This window comes from Molothrus ater, chromosome 2, assembly GCF_012460135.2.
Source record: "Molothrus ater isolate BHLD 08-10-18 breed brown headed cowbird chromosome 2, BPBGC_Mater_1.1, whole genome shotgun sequence".
Classification (NCBI taxonomy): domain Eukaryota; kingdom Metazoa; phylum Chordata; class Aves; order Passeriformes; family Icteridae; genus Molothrus; species Molothrus ater.
In genome coordinates, this window is record NC_050479.2 from 17,781,949 (window position 1) to 17,798,670 (window position 16,722).

Here is a 16,722-nt window from a genome sequence, read left to right on the forward strand (position 1 = left end):
CACTTTCAGGAAATTCTTCTGTTCCTTGGATGTGCATGCAAGAAATGCATGAGTTAAATATGGTGCTGGTTTTTTAGTTTTAGTCATCTGTACTGGCCTTGTTTCTCTTTATGTGCAGCAAAGTCCAAATGTAGAAACCCCAATGCATCATGGTGAGGAATTCTAGTAAATATACTGCACTTAGTCTGCCTATCCTATCATAAAAGTACCAAGAAATGATGAGTAATCCATTCATTTACCAAGTTCTGGGTCATTTATATGTTGTCTTCCATCACAAAAACAGACAATAGGAACCAGTAGTTCCAGGTTTCTGTGCAATGTGAGACAACTACTTTGGAAGAAAGACTCATACTTCAAATGTTATTGAAAAAATCATATATAATACCTGTAGATAAATAGTTTTAAAGTTTTAATCTGTACTGTTCATCCACTTCAGATATCAGTGTTGATCAACACTAGAAACAGATTTAACTAAACAAAATTTAAGCTCTTTTTGCAAAGAGCTGACTCATCTGCCACAATATTAATGTGTTAGCTGCCTACCCAAAGGTAGCATAAATGTTTGAAATTTCAGTTCATTTTGCAGTATTTAGTATTGCTGATGTCTGTGGAGCTGATTTTTCAGTTGCAAAAGTAATTTAAATAGTCGTATAAATTTTATTTAGGCCTCTTTTTAGAGAGTGCTAGATTTCAAAAGAGATACAAACCCCAAGTTCTGCACAGAACTGAGCAGGTGGTTCCACAAGTTACCAATACACACACTCTAGTTTCTTCTTTTATCAGTTAAAGATAAAAGAAGAAACTAGAGTGTGTGTATTGTTAACTTATGTTCATAAATTAAATGAAAACAGAGGTGTCTGGCCAGACAGCAAGTCTGTTCACTGCTGTTGCAGGCAGTCTGCAATATAATCTCACCCATACTTCTGAGATTCGAGCTCCAACACAAAAGTATTTAAATTGTTCTCAAACACTAGGCAGGAAAAATCATAAGAAAGATGTGTAAGGAACAGAGCTGAGGTGGTGCTGAAGGGAGAACTGATTCTTATCTGGAATTGAGGAGAGAGACAAGAACCATAGGGAATGGGATGAGCACAGTGATACAGATGGTGAAAAAAGTTTCCCAGAAATTCATTATCTGAGTTGCTCTCCTGTCCTACCAGCTGGTTTCTCTTGCTTTGCCCTTGCTTTCACTAGCAGCTTCGAGCCAGCTTTAAATTCTCTGCAGCTAAAAAGAGGGTTTTTCCCTTTATTTGCCAGTCTTTGTGTCTGAGTCCTTAGGGAGAGACTTGGTACTTTTTGTGTTCTGCCTGCAGCATCTAACTTGCTCTGGTATAAACGAGTTTGATTCAGTGCCTGAGGGTCACTTCAGTCTTCCTGCCAAAAAGCTTCCTGAGGCCAGAGGTGGGTGACCTTTTCTGATTAATGGTTTGCTTTGAGAAAGACACAGACCTGGTTTTTCCAAACATTGTAATTTGTAATTCAGAGCTGAATTTGGTAAGTAACAGCGATGAGCTACAACATACAGAAAATACTACAGAGGTGTTTCCCTCCAACATTTCCAAACCAAACAGGCTTAATTTTCTGATGCTAGATTGCTTAGAGTCCCTTAAGGGCAGTTTGTGGGCATTTGGCACCAGCCCTACCAGGGAACAGAGCAGCTCATCCCTGAACTGTGCTGGAGACAGGCTCTGTAAGGATCCCACTCACCTCCTGTGGAGGCACATATTGCTTCTTGACTCTCCTGTGGTTCCAGGTCTGTGCTCCATATGATCCCATAAACGAGCGGTGAGTATGGCCAGACACTCCCTCCAGTTAACTGCAGGATGATATAAAGTTATTTTCATGTAGTCCTGAGCCCACAGAGGTTATTTTTGGTTTGATCTCTTGCTCGGAAGCTGTGCATCCGAGGCTGAGGCATATCCATCCTGTTAGCAGGCTTTCAGCTCCTGCAAGGGGATGGATATTAGTATCAAAAGCAAGCCAGAGACATTAAATGAGGTCAAGGTGACCTTTCATAAACATTAGATAACACAATAATTTAAAATGATGAATGAAATAGTTGAAAGAATGTTAATTATAACCTACAGTGCAGACACAGGATGGCCCCCGTAGCGTGGGCTGTGCAAAACTGTGAATATCTCTGGCAGCTGGGGACAGGGGAGGTATGGGGGGGAGCAGCAGGTACACTGACAAAGCAGCTTTTTTGCTCTCATTTCAAAGAGGTGAAATTCCTGCTGTCCTTGGACTAACCAGTGTGGCATGGGTGGGGGAGGAAGAAAAAAAAGAAAAATAGATTGCTTTCACAAATCAAGTGGGAAAAGACAAAGCTAAAAAATAATAGAGTTACATATGTTTTTTTAAAAACCTAATGACAATTAACAGACAACAACTGGAAAGACTGGATTAAAATAATTTTCTTGCTAAGGTCCATTTGTGGTCAATACTGAAGAAGAAATTATTCAACCTAATGGTAAGTAGAGAACTGTAACTTGTACTTAAGACAGCACTTGTCTGGACATCAGAGGTAGGAAACCAGGACTCTGAAGAATTATGTACTTCACTGTTTTATGTTAACAACTGTGGTGTCTGATTCTGCAAACACTAAAACCTGTGAGAGTGGAACTATTCTCCTGAACACATTATATATGAGTACAGCAATATAGATTTAACATATATAATTATTGGAGTCTTTGTCCCCACTATAATTTGAAATGATTGATCTCTATTTTTAATTTTTTTTTTTAAACTGCAGGAATATACAGAGAAAATACATACTTATCTTGGAGCAGAAATGCTGGTTGTGTTTTGTTGCAATAAAAAGAGATTTTGTCCTTTTATACTGCAGCTTCATGAGCTTTCTTTTAAAAAATCAAAATCTTGTTTGTTGTCAGAGATAGTTCTTAACTTTGCTTTGTAAAATTTTATTCAGAAACCTCTTTGACACGTAAGATAGAACACATGAAAGAAAGCCTTTCTCTTTTCTTTTCCCGCCCTCTTTTTTTTTTTTTGTCTTTCAGAGAAGTAACATAAAATATGTGTGTGGTGTAAGAACGTGTGCTAAAGTTTCATGTTTCAGGTAATCTCCTTTAAAATAATGGCAGTCTAGATTGCATCAGTTAGTTTAAAAACTGCTGTGCTATTGGTAGGAAGAAAATGGGATTTGAGCCAAAATTTGCCTGCGTTACTGCCAAAGTCTGTATCAGATTTAAGACACATGCTTCTGCAAGCTTCCATGAAGGTTGTGAAAAAAGTTTTCATACAGAGTTGGATTACAGCTCTCGGCTCCAAACACTGGCCATTACACTACCATCTGAACAGCCTGCTGTAACACCGAGCACAGAATCGAGCAGATTTCTTACACTTTCTGGACCACAGATGGATTTTGAATGTCTCCTTGTGTCCTGATGGAAGATATATTAACTTCATTAACTGGAATCCATACCTGATCGCTTGTGAGTGCGTATGTGTACACATACAGATACATATCTATTTAAAATCTTATCATGATTTTATTTCAAGTGTATCTAAGATCTGCTCTAAGAAATTACATTCTCTAGAGGAACTTACAATTGTTTTGAGCAACAAAGAGACAGATTTTTACTCTCAGATGTTGGAATCCTTTGTGAGTTTATGAGAGAAATTCTGGAAGCTTTTCTGTGTTGGTGGTAGAGAAATGCCTTTTGAAAGAGACACTTCCAGCTGCACAACAACGACTGCGCAGTAACCTGTGGATTTTAAACATCAGAATGTACAAACCGTGGGCAACTGTGAATATTTTCATAATTTCTTTTCTACATCTGCTGCAAGGATCTGACTATGAGAATGGTTCTGTGAAGGTAAGTGAACTTTATTTACTGTGATTCTTAATAATACAAATTTCCAGAATTAGCTGCATTTCATGTGCAAGGTAGTGGGTTTCTTGCTGTTTTGGTAATGGATTGTTGTTTTTTTGTTTGGTGATGGTTTAGTTGTAGAGATGTTTGGCAGCCATAGAGGAAAATGAATCTATAAGGAACTTAAATCCATATTCTCTATTTAATATTTTTTTTTTTTTTTACTAGTAATTAAGTACTTGTTGTGTACTTTGTTCTTGAGTTAAAATTTTAGTTTCAGTCATGGAAAATCAAAGAAAATTCTGAAAAAAAAAGCATGACTCAGAGTATTTAGAATATTTGGTAAATACACTTTTTTATTTCAGGTATTTATAACTGCAGGAATTAGTATGCTGGCATAGAAATTTTCCCTGTAAGAACACGTGTTTATCAGTTGTTCACTTTTTTGGCAGGTATCAGAGAAACATTTTTCTTTTCCTTCATTAGAAAAAGTTATATAGGACTTTAAAATAAACAGCAACTAGTAATAATAGAGCACATTGCCTGGAAATTAACTTTTCTTCTGAATATAGTACATGAAACAAAATTTAAGCTGAACCCTCACCATGAGAGTAGGATTTTTCAGGTCTGACTTTGAGACAATGTGAGAACATCCAGGACAATCATTTAGAATAATCAGAACAAAAACTGGAACAAGTTTCTACACGTGCAGTCTGTCCAAAAATGATTAATTCAGTGTGTGGTCCAGAATAAATTATTTGTTTTTCACTAGCAGAGCAAAACAAGCTAATTTTTTTTTTTTCCACTTCAGAAAACCTCCTGCTTGCAAGCAATGGCCACACACTATCCTGTGAGCCTGCTGCATGCTGACCTGTGCTTTAGGAAAGAAATGCTAAGTTGTGTGCCTAATTGCAGACTGCTGCTGCCAGCCCAGTAAGTCAGCAGTGGTGAGCAGTGTGTGCCTCAGGATGACTGATGCCTGCTGACTGCTCACAAGCTTTTAATTTACAACCTCAGCCATCAATGCTTTGAAGGCATTAGGACCAGAGTAACAAGCCTTGTTTAATACATTAACTTTGTGCACTGCATGACAAATCACTGGTTTTGTACCTGCAGGAATCACTTCATTTAAAGCAGAACGTGCTTTCTAACACAGAACAGTAACCATTTCATAATTGGCAGGGGTGATAATTCTAGCCACATGTGGGATGCAAGTTTATTCGGCCCAGTAGTAAAACCACTAGAAAGCCCTTTCATTGTAAACTTTGAATCCATATCCACTTTGCCTAGAGTAAATGCAAGAGCTCTTCTTGCTAGCTTATACTAGCTTACAGTTCATTCACTGTGACAGGATTGTCCATCCAACATAGGTGCAATTGTGATTATTTTCACTGAAATTTGGTTACCACTGTCAAGCAGCCAGCTTAGCCATAGGATACTGTTCTTGAAGCAACTCACAGAGAGTTTCCAAGGCTATCTTAAAGAAATCTTACAGGTCACACTCAAAAAGGTATCACACCCAAATGCTGTATTTCACTTGCATTGGCTGCTGATTGCCAAAAAGAAAAGACTGCTTTGGTATAGACAGAGGCTTTTGGCTAAACCATTTGTTATTCCACATAGAGTGTTAGCTTTCTGTCTGGGTTGTTTTCTCCTGTATGACCTGTGGGCATCTGTGTGTACACATGTGGAAATACACCACAAAATGTGCTTCATTTTACAGTGTTGGATGGCACACAGGGTTATGATTATTTTTACCATTTACACCTCAAATTGAATTTGCAGTACACAGAAATGATGTATTGCATTCACTCACCCTACATCGTTTTTTTAAAGTTCTTTAAGATCAACAGCAACATTGCCTGGATAAAACCCACAAGGTCAGGATGCAGCTTGTACACAACTGATGAGACCTAGGAAGGGTTAAGAACCAGCAACCTGCTCTGCCCCCTGTTATATGAATCCAAGTTAGGTGAGCTCTGCCCAGGACACCTGACATTTTAAAGCTCTTTGTGTTTCAAACCATCAGGTGGCATCAGTGTGGTATCATGCAAGAGTTTTGGGGGGCTAAGGGTTTAAATACTTTCTTTTCCCCTTCAAATATCCTGATTAAAGGTATGAATGTTAAAAGCTTATGTACAAGGTGCTGTGATCCAGCATCTCCATGGCAGTTGGCTTTTCCTAACCCTTCAGAAACTCCATCCTCTTCTGAGCACACAAATCCCTTTTCCCCACCATGTACATGTATTCCTTGCCTGCCAGACCTCTTCATTCCTCTCTCCATTCCCAACCTGTTCTGCTCCCAGTATTTGGCCTGTGTTCCCTCACCTCCAAGACTCAGGGACTCAGTTTTCCAATTGGTCTCTTTTTTGTGCTATCCAAGTGTCATCCTCCTTCCCACTTGCTTCCTCCTGGATGGGGACATCCTTCTTCTGCCACAGACCCTCAGTTCCTCAGAGACAGCCCTAATGGACACTTTTGTTTTCCAGTCATATCGGACCATGGTTCCCCCTTCCCTTCTCCATCCACAGCTCCCTTCTTTGTCCCTGTGCTTTTAACTGCCCCAACTTTCCTTTTCCTGACCCATTTTTGTTTTTTTCTCCAATGATGATCTCAGCCTCCTTGGCCAGGCCTTGCCCTCCTCCATGGGTATTCATTTCCTTCCCTCCCGCAGGCAAATCCAGCAGCTTCCTGTCCCTGGATGCCAGATCCCTGTGACCTGGGGGGGAAGAAGGGCAGGTCCTGCTCTCAGCCCCATAGGCTGGACCTGCACCCATGGGTGGCCTGCACCCAAGTCCCACTCTGCTCCTGAATGGAACCAGCACAGGACCTGACTGCTGCAAAGCCCTGGGAGGGCTAAGTGGACTTGTTCCAAAGATAGCAGTGTACATATCTGAGGCAAAAAAGAAGGCTCCTCAGGTATCAAAAATTCACATCTGTGATTCACAGTAGGGAAACAGAAAAATTTTTTGCACAGGTAAAGGAGGAGCTTCATCCTCCACTGCGGTCAAACCATTTTGACAGAGAAAGCAAAAACAATATTAAAATAATTTTGAGGCAGACATCTGGTATGGAAAGTTTCAGCCTGAACATCAAATGTGTGCCAGTCAGAAGCACAACTGGAGCACAGGCTCATGGTGGGAAGCAGTGGGCAGCCTCAGACAGGGGCAGCACAGCCACACAAGTGTCCAACAGGACTTGGCCCCAGAGCTGAACTGATGTCAAGGGTGGTCCTTGCCTTCCAGTGGCTTGGTTCAGGATGCCAACCTAATATATAAAGTCCTCATGGAAGAATTACATTTCCACGTGGATTTTCTGAAGACTGAGAATTATTTTTATAAGGTTTTTTTTTTTTTTCATCAGGAAATGCTTTAAAAATTCCTTATTGAACTTCTTGTCCCAACAGTCTCTTATGTTTTGGAACCTCTCAGCTAGAGAACCGCAAATTTCACTGTCTCTCTTTCTGTCTCTCCCCCTCAAATTTTTCCTCTCCTAGAGCAGAAACAGACATAAACTACTTTTTCCAGAATTTTAAAATTAGATGTGAAGAGCTATGTCCTATATTCATCAGAGCTGAGGCAAATTTTTTGCCAAGAAAAGCCAAGGATCCATTGGAGCTGCTTCTGCCTTCCAACACTAAAACTACCTCTCTAATGAGGCAGCAAGTTTTGATCTCAGAGAACTAAAATCTCATTGCTTTCCTCCTCAATTCTGCTGCTTCACATTATTAATAAAGTGTTGGGGGACAGGCAAGAGAAAGGAACAACTGGTCACTTCCAAGTTAAACAGACTCAGAGCCTTTTCCTTTTTGCAGAGGTGTTCTCCCCATGTTGAACCCTCCTTTGGTTTTGTTAGAGAGAAACCCAGAGGGGATAGGCCTGAGGACTGTCCCTAAGCTACAAAGCTGCTTTCTGATCAAAAGACCAAGGGGTCAGGTGGGCTTAGCTGGGAGGTAAACATGGCTGCTCTCTGTTACATGCACTCCTTTTCCACAGCTAAAACTTTTCTACTTCTGCGCTGAACATTGTTCAAGCCTCCCGCAGTCGCTCTTGCTCAAACAGATCTTCTTCATCTCCTACTGTCCCTGTGAACTGCACTCTCCAAACACAGCTGGTACATAGTCCTTGTCCACTGGGGAGAGGGAAGCAGCACTTCCCCACCCTCCTGAGGCCCTGGACCACCTAGGTGGAGAATGCCTTGCCCTTGGGAAGCCATGGAACTACTGGAGAGACATCACACCATGGGCGGAAGAGATCAGGAAGCTCTTTACATCTTCCCTAGAGCCAGCTGCACTCTGTCTGTCTGCACAACTGAAACAGAGCTCCGTGAGGAAACCTGAGCAGCAGAGCTGGCTGTAAGCTTTTGTCTCTGTAATTATAACTGACGCTGGTTTTCAGACAGGTCTTCACCGCTTTCTACAATCTGCTTGCAAATGTTGCTCGGTTTCTAGAACAGTTAGATTCTAAAAATCTTCTGTGCAATGGGATCTCTTCCTCAAAGGCAACTGCTGAAATTCCAGCAAAGTGCTCAACCGCTAGAAAACGGAACTTGAAATGTCATTGGGAACAATTCCTCTGTTTAAAATGGGAAGCTGGGTTTGAGGATGAAAATCTTTTCATCCTCAAATCCAGCTTCCTTTCAAAGTTAGGAAACACGTCTAAACAAATATTATGAGATTGTGGTTTTCAGAAGTATTTCATTCTCCCAGTTTTGTCTGCTGCTTTTGATTCTCTGTGATTATCATCTCTGATAGGCACAATGAGCCAAAAATGTGTGAAAATACACTTACAGCATTCCTTCAGAAATGATTGTTTTTGTGTTTTTCCTTCAGAAGGGAGAAGCTATCAGGGAAGTTTTGAGGAAAGCCAATTTGTTCTGCCTTATCTGCTACTGTCTTGACAAGGTGCACTGAAGGCAAACAGAACAATCCTGTATTGTTTTCATGCCACAGAGCATCCGTCCTTGGCTCTTATCAATTTGGAAAGGCAACTATTAACACACTGCTACTTTATCAAGAACAGCTCTTGCTCATGAGAAAGAGCAAAAAAATTCCACCCAGCTGCTGATCCAATCCAGTCCATCTCAGCTGGGATTTTAATGTCTGAGGACAGAGCAGAGCTTGGAAAAGTACACCAGGCTGTGTAGATAATTCAGATGCAGCATTTGAGAAACCAAATTATCAGATGTTTGAAATTAAGCACTAATTAAACTTTGCCATTGTAGCTCACACCTGAAAGTCTGAAACCAAGGGGAGGCAAGAAGGCAGGTTCAGAGGGCAGTGGGCCATAATTTTGGTAATTAGTAGTCTGAAAGCAACCAAAAGAAGCCATGAGCTCAGGCTCATCAAGTGTTGCTTGTTTCTGTTTCAGCAGTCTACTGGTGCTTTCTCCCCACAGGCATTTGTGTTGTTTATAACCAATGGTGTGGTGGTATCAATGTAGGCTCCCACAGGGGGCAAGCAGAGAAAAGATCTGCCTGAAAATAGGAAAGAAAAACTGGTGCAAACTCTGGCTGGTGAGACCTCTGCCACGGTGTCTGCAGTTTTCATTCTGATCAACACTGCTGCTATTCCAGACAAGGTTTACTTGGGTCTTATCTCCTGGGGACACCATACTGGCATTTGGGAAAAATAAATGTTTACAGTTGTTGTAGGTGATAACTCATTTATTTTAATTCCCACTAAAAAAAACCAAAACTTGTATGATACATTTTATAGTTTTCACACAGAGGGATCTGTGATTTTTTTAGCCCTTTCTCTCAGGGCAAGTAAGTCCAGTTACAAAACTGGCTTTTGCCCTTTCTTGGACTTGGCTTTGAGACCATCCTGCTGAGGGGGGAAAATGACCTGAGCTATTCTGCTGCAGGGAAGTAAATCTGATATGGTAACTTTCCTACAGAAACACTTATTCCTGAGAAATTTCTTATTCCTCTCACTATGTGCCATTCCCTTATCTACTTCTCCACCTGCTTCCTACCTCCCCAGCATGCTTTACAAATCATCATACATCTTGCTGGGATTTGAGGAATGCAAACAAAATGCTGAGTGGCCCCACTACAGCTGCACAGACCCCCTTTGCCTGTGGGAAGACCAAACAGAATTTTTTTTAACATCCTGGAGAGAGAGAGTAATACATGGGCTTCTGTACCAATGAACAGCAGAACAACTGCACAGGCTATTTTAGCTTTCTTGCATTAAGAAAAAATCAGTTTCCTTCCTTTGTGAAGGACAGCTGAGTATTGTATTTTTTGCCCAAATGTGAGTTCAGGTGTGCGAGCCCTCAGCTGGTGGTAGGACGCCATCTAGGGTCCTTGTGCTTCCACAGAGTCGTACTGAGCACAAACACCGTGGAGCTGGACTCCTGGGATTTGGCAATCCGGTGTGGGCACCACGTGAATGGGCTTGGAAAGGGGTGACCACCCTGCTCACCGTCAGGATGGGTTTTCCTGAGCCATGCTTTCATGGGAATCAGGCTGTGCTGGGTCTGACAGCTCACGGTCACCGGCTGCACTGTGGTCACTGTGCGAGTGCAGCTGGGGAGGGAATTCTATTTGAGTCACCATGAATTGCAAAAAAGTTGCATCATGTTACTATATCATATGTCACTTTGCACACAGAGAATGTGCCACAAAGACAGGCAAAACTTTTCACTTTAATTAGCAGCATGACTCAGAAACCATGTTAGGATGCTTTTCTGAATTGCTAGGGAAATATTACTCAAGAAAAACTACAATTCCAGGAAAATGTGTGCGTGTGATTGGGGTAACATAAGTTCATCCAGTGTTGGCAATGGCTTTGCTTTGTGAGTGACATTTTGAAACCCAGCTGTCCAATTGGCTAGTCATACCACCAAAACATTTATTAAAGTGTCTTGGGGAAAACCCAAAAACCAATGAAAGCACTAACTGAAAGACCCTTCATCACATTAAATAATATTTTCAAATATTAAAAGAACACATAGTCATCTGATTTCATGCAGGTCTCTGTTACTGAGCCATTCCAAACTCACTCTCCAAACCCCAGTGACTTCCAAAGAATGGACAACTATCAAGAGACAGTGACTACAGCCTGGACATGCTCTTTGTAAACACATTTAATATGCTATTTTTGATGTGTGCACCCTGTCATAGAGTTGGGCCAGCACCTAACCTGGTGTACAGTGAAGTGATAATGTTCTAGCTGAGCTCTGTCTTGAGCAGAAATCTGCCTCAACACATTGCAGCAATGCATGACCATCTGAGCAAGCTTTTAAGCAGAAACTCAGAAAATGTACTGTAAGGCTCCCAAAGCTGTCAGCAGAATTTAGGATATATCAGTGAGTTGCCACACTGGACATTTATGACAAATCATCTGTGTTGTTTCACTTACCAAATGAATGTACTTTGCATGACCACTGTAGGAGGGGCCTAAAGGTAAACTCTCAATGTAGTTGACTAGGCTTGAACAGGAAGAAAATCCATAACTTAGCAGACCAAATCTTTTCTTTCATGTACTATCGGAAACAAGGTGACCCCGTGGCAGGGAGAAATGATGCATCTGACTGCATTGATATCAGAAGGCTAATTAATTACTTTATTATACGATATTATTCTATACTATATTACACTACATCTAAACTGAATCTGCACAAGCACCCAGCTCAACTCCACTGCACAGAATCTCGTGACTGTCAGCCGACAGTCCTGACACACACACCTGGATTCAATTGATCAGTGAATCACAGCACTCACACCAGAATCCAATTACCAATTCCCTTCAGGTAAACAATCTTCCACAATGCATTCCACTTGTGAACAACAAGAGGTGCAGCAATTGAGATAAGAATTCTTTTTTCTTTCTCTGTGGTTCAGAGAATGTGAATCCCAGAAATATCCTTGGGAAGTTGTGTCTTGCTTGTCTCTGTGAAGAGAAATGTGGCCACAATATACCACTCCAGCTTTTCCATTACTGCCAGCAAACTGATGCACAGTGGATGCTGTTACCTTCAAAATCACAACTGGAGGATGTTTCCTATGAGAGCCAAAAGACCTGGCTGTGGGAACAAGCATCTGTTTAATGAGAGTGACAAAGCTGATACTCAAAATGTTTACTGGCTGAAAAAAGTGCCTCATTTTGGTGTAAAGACCTAACTGGCTAAAAGTATATAGTTCTGAGAGGTATTTTGATAAAATATTATCAGACTCTGCTTTGAACATAAAAAATTATATGAAATTATATGAGATTCATGCTTCCACATAAACATGTTCTGTTCTGATGTTTTGAGTTATTTGCTTTCAATATTTTGGTTTATTCAAGAGAGAATACAGCAACCAAATATCTCATCTCCAAGGATTTTTATAATGTAAGCATGCTACTAAAGTGCAAGAAGTCTGATTTGTTTGCTGTAACACCACAAAAGATCTATTCTAGTTAAAAGGCCATTCAAAATATAAAACAGCTGTTCTCTTGAAGCCCCAGAGAAGTTAATATGATTTGCTTGTGAAAACATTTGATCTTCAGCTAAAGTAGAAGCTGTTTTATCATCACCTTGACCACCAAGTTTAGAAAATGGGTAATTAGGTCTCTTCTTCAGTGGAAGTTAAACTGGAGACCAAGAAGGAAGACTCTCAAGAAGGAGTGTCTGGATGAAGCTTTTTACCACACTGAACATGAGGTGGAGCAGTCTAGAGCTTTCTCCTCCTCTGGTTTGTGTCTCAGTCAGACGACGTGCTGGCAGGATTTTAGCAGAAGAGGCCCTCAAACATCTCAAATGGATCAGTGAGAAATGGGACAGTCTCAGGTGGATGTCCTCCTGTCAGCCCTCTGCCACCTCATACAACACCTGGCCGCACTATAAATTGGACCATTTCTTTTCCTCCTAAACCTACAAGTGACATATCTGTCAGACCTTCTTCGTGTGCTCTGGCACAGTGTAGAACTCTACACTGCTCCTCTTACAGGCCATGCAGCTTCTCTTCCAGCAGCCATGGCACACAGGACCTCAGGATGGAGTGCTGTGGTCGCAGTCACCCTTTCCTGAGAGGATGCACAGCCAAGGCCAACACTCTCTAATTCTCAAGGCAGACTGCAGAGAGGTTTTGCACAGATTCTGGGTGAGGGAAGCAAAATTTTCCTGTGCCTGTTCTTCAGTCCTTGATCTTTTTCAGGAAATAATTTCCATCCCTTTGTGTATTTTTTCGCTATATACTTGGACAATAAAGCTGCATGCTTTCAATATAGCTCTCACTGGAGAAAAAACCGTTTTTAAAAAATGACAGCTGGAAATTTGTCTCACAGGGCCCAAACTTGTCCCCACTATAAACAGAATGCCCCTTCAGGTTATTAATGTTGTAACAGTGATGATCAAATGAATGTTCAGTCTGGGCAAGGCAGTGCTCGGAGAGAGATGAAACATTTTTAGAAGAGATTTGAGTATTTGTTTACAATATTTTGAAGGTGAAGTACTGCATGCTCCTGAAATTTCATCCATGCTTTTTGAGATAACAAAGACTGTAATAGCCACTTAAAAATCCCATGACAAGCCCATCATGTTTCAGAGAATAATTTTAGTAGGAAGTCAAAATATCTAATTGTTTTGTCTCTCTATGGTCATGTTCACTATAATTAAAAATAGCTTATTTGTGCACTAATAATGATGCTTCCAGAGGGAATATAGCCAGTGATGCAGCTTCATATATCAGAAGTTCATAGCTGACAGAGAATCAAAAGTATGATTTTACTGGAGCTGTTGAAAAGTAAATGCTCTTTCTCTCCTTGGATATGAAATACAAAGCGATGATAAAATTACTGCATGCTAATATGGGTCAGACATGTGACAAAGTTAGATGCCTCATGATAGATATTTATGGGGTGCTGCAGTTGCTTGTTGATAGGGCAGTAAGTCACTCCTCCAAGCCTCATATTTTCAAACTGCAGAAGATTCTCTCACTATTTTATTACCTGTTATGCAACACCCCAAGGATACAAGATGCTGTATTATAGACAATATTTGTTATGATAAAATTTGGCAATGGTTGAGCTCCTGCTACCTAAAAGTCATGGTGATATCACCCTGAGTGATACCTTCTGTGTTTCCTTGGTACTCCCTTTGGATGAATGCCTTCCTCTCTTTTCTCGGATATTTTGCTTTGGCCACAGACACCAGCTTAGGTATCATGTCTTCATTTCACATTTTTACCTGACTCCAAACTGATAGGAGACACAATAATGTTAAAATACTACTAGTAATGATGAAAACCCTCAAAAGAGTTCTTCTTACTGCAAAAACTCCACACAAGCTTGTCATTCTTACCAGGAAAATGTCGTTCTTCGTGTTGGTGTCATAGTGGCAGGAGCTGCTTGGCATTTTCCTGCCAACAGAGAACCAAACTTTTCCATGGGAGCTCCCTTGCAGTTCCTTGGCCACATCAGCTCACAGTCTGTGTGCTGGGAGCCACAGCATGGCTGGGCAGCTGCCCCATGGCTTTGAGGCAGGGAATGGAGTGCTTTTTTCTGCCAGTCCCAGGTCCTTCTGACCCTGGTGCAGTTGCACTTCCTGGATGGTTATATCTGTGTACCTCATAAATTCCTTGTGCTTTAGATGAGGAGAGGTTATTTAATCTCATTTGACTACTCTCAGCTGAGTGGGATTCAGGTCTCCTCACTACAGCTAAGCTGGTGATCTGCCAGTTCATCCTTCAGCATCAGTGGAGAGGCAGAGGCATTTTGGAGGCACAGCTATATCAACAGGCTTTAGAATGGGATGAAAGTTCACCCAGTGGCCCTATTTTTCTCCAATATCTATGAGAGGAGTCTCAGATAAATAGTTCATATTCATTCAGGTGAATAGAATCATAGAATCAGATTATTTTTTATTTTTGATAATTGTGGGATTGGCAGGGAGCTGTAGGCACTCTATCTCCACAAGATGAGCCTGCAACTATAATCAGTTTATACACTGCGGTAAAATCACCTTGGGGAATACATCGTGGAAGAGAAAAGGAGCTTGTTTTCAGGTATAGCATACACAGAAGCAAAATTCCTTGGTATTTTCTTGTGGTGATGAATCATCTACCTAGTATTTCAACTGGTTTCAATCTAGTTCTGAGATTAGCCTTCAGGCAGCACTGGAACAGGGAGAATTCACCTTCTGATCGCATCAAGTCTTTGTCTTCTACATAACTTCTCTTGAACTGAATGCAGTTGCTACAGCTGCATAAAGCACACAATGCTGGCATAAGGGTTCAAAATGCCCTCACATGCTACCAATACTCTTTGTGTTCAGGTGCCCTCATTTTGAGACAAAACTTCCACCCCCCAGATTGGTTAATTTTGAAAGCTTTAGTCAGACCTTATGTAAAGCCTGTTTGGCCAAGTTTTGATACAATGGCATTAAGAGAATCATCACTGTGCCATGCAGCTACACTCTGCTTTTACTGGCAAGATAAATCTGTTACCTTCTTTCTATGGCTTAGCTGCTGAGAGAATGGATCATAAAACAATTCAAGGTTATCGAGAGATTCCTTTATCATTTGTCCTGGCCCCAGACACAGTGGTAATGCTGAAAATTTCCATTGGTATTTATGCAGCACTTGCCATGACAGTGTCTGTGACCCTAACTCAGAAAAACATTCCTTATCAGAAGAATTCTTACACGTGTTTAGCTTTAAGCAGAGGTTTATGTCCTACTGTACAGAAAGACTGTGTGGCTGGGGCTTAAGGAAAGTAATCATGTGTAAAGCTTTCAGGATATATTTCCTGGGTCTGTGAGCATGCTTGATTACAGAGTGAAATGCAGGCAGATTGAGCAAAATATAAATTTCTATCAGTTTTTGTTTTTGCCTTCCCATGCACACAAAGTATTATTCATCTCCATCAACGCAGATCATTCATGCATCCATTTTCTTAAATACAACCTCATTTGTTTTTATGCTATAGGTCCTCAAATAAATTTAGGACCTTAACAGGCCTTTTTTTTTACTGTTGTACTCCACATCTTTCCTCTGTTGTTCAAAATACCTCCAGGAGCTCTTGAAACACATCATTAATGCTGCTGAAAAGAGCAGCACATGTCAAGGAAAAAACAAAAGAAGTTCTTCAAAGGTGGGTTCTGCTGTCTTTCTTAGACATAATTTTGATTTATTTTTCCTAAGCAGGAAATTAGGAGCTTGTCAAGGGTGGAGAAGAGATGCAAACTGCAGAGCTGCAGCCCCTGATAGGGTATGGCCAATATTAGTACTCAAGAAAGGGCCCAGTTTGAACAGGGCAGGCTGTCTGTGGGATTGTGCATTTGTATGACATGATGCATAAGCCAAACATTGGACTAGCATAAATCAGTGGGGAAATGAACTCAGTGGCTGGTTTTAGTCAGTGTCCAAGGTGGGAAAAGCCACTGAATGTATCACTGCATTTTCTCTTGTTCCTTTCCAGTGCTGACTACTTTTAGGGTTTTTCTGGCATCTGAGATAACTGGGAAGAAGATAGATAGCCCATTATGGTTTCTTTTGGAAGGACAAGAGTTGTAATTATCCAAAAATCACAATGGTAACTCGCGTTATCATTTCCTGATGATTGTTCATTGCCAAAATAGAGGAAAACAGATATTCCTCCTTGAACTGAAGAATAATTTTGGAATATATGAGAGGTCAGTGTTTTGAAAAACATGTGACTTCAGTAAATTAGGAATCTGGTTTTTATTTCTGGGTATGGGATCTGTTTTTTGATAAGGTACTTAGAAAAATTACACTAATAGCTGCAGAAAGCTGAGGAGATAAGAATGAACTACTTAAACCTGCTACTTTGATATTTGTTATTGATAAATTCTGCTCAACCATTTCTCACAGGAAATAGCATGTCTCTGGTGGACTATGGGCTGTACATTGATGGGTACTGAAAGTTTAGGACATCTGGAGC

The 16,722-nt window shown here is 40.8% G+C and overlaps 1 protein-coding gene across 1 annotated transcript in view; it reads left to right on the forward strand.

Annotated features, from left to right (window-relative positions):
• The first annotated feature begins 3,171 nt into the window (after positions 1-3,171).
• Positions 3,172-16,722, forward strand: part of VEGFD (vascular endothelial growth factor D) — a 30,709-nt gene continuing 17,158 nt past the window's right edge. The window contains exon 1 of the mRNA XM_036397417.1: positions 3,172-3,836. Coding sequence (XP_036253310.1) covers positions 3,747-3,836 — 90 coding nt within the window. The 5' untranslated portion in view covers positions 3,172-3,746. The remainder of the gene's footprint in view (positions 3,837-16,722) is intronic.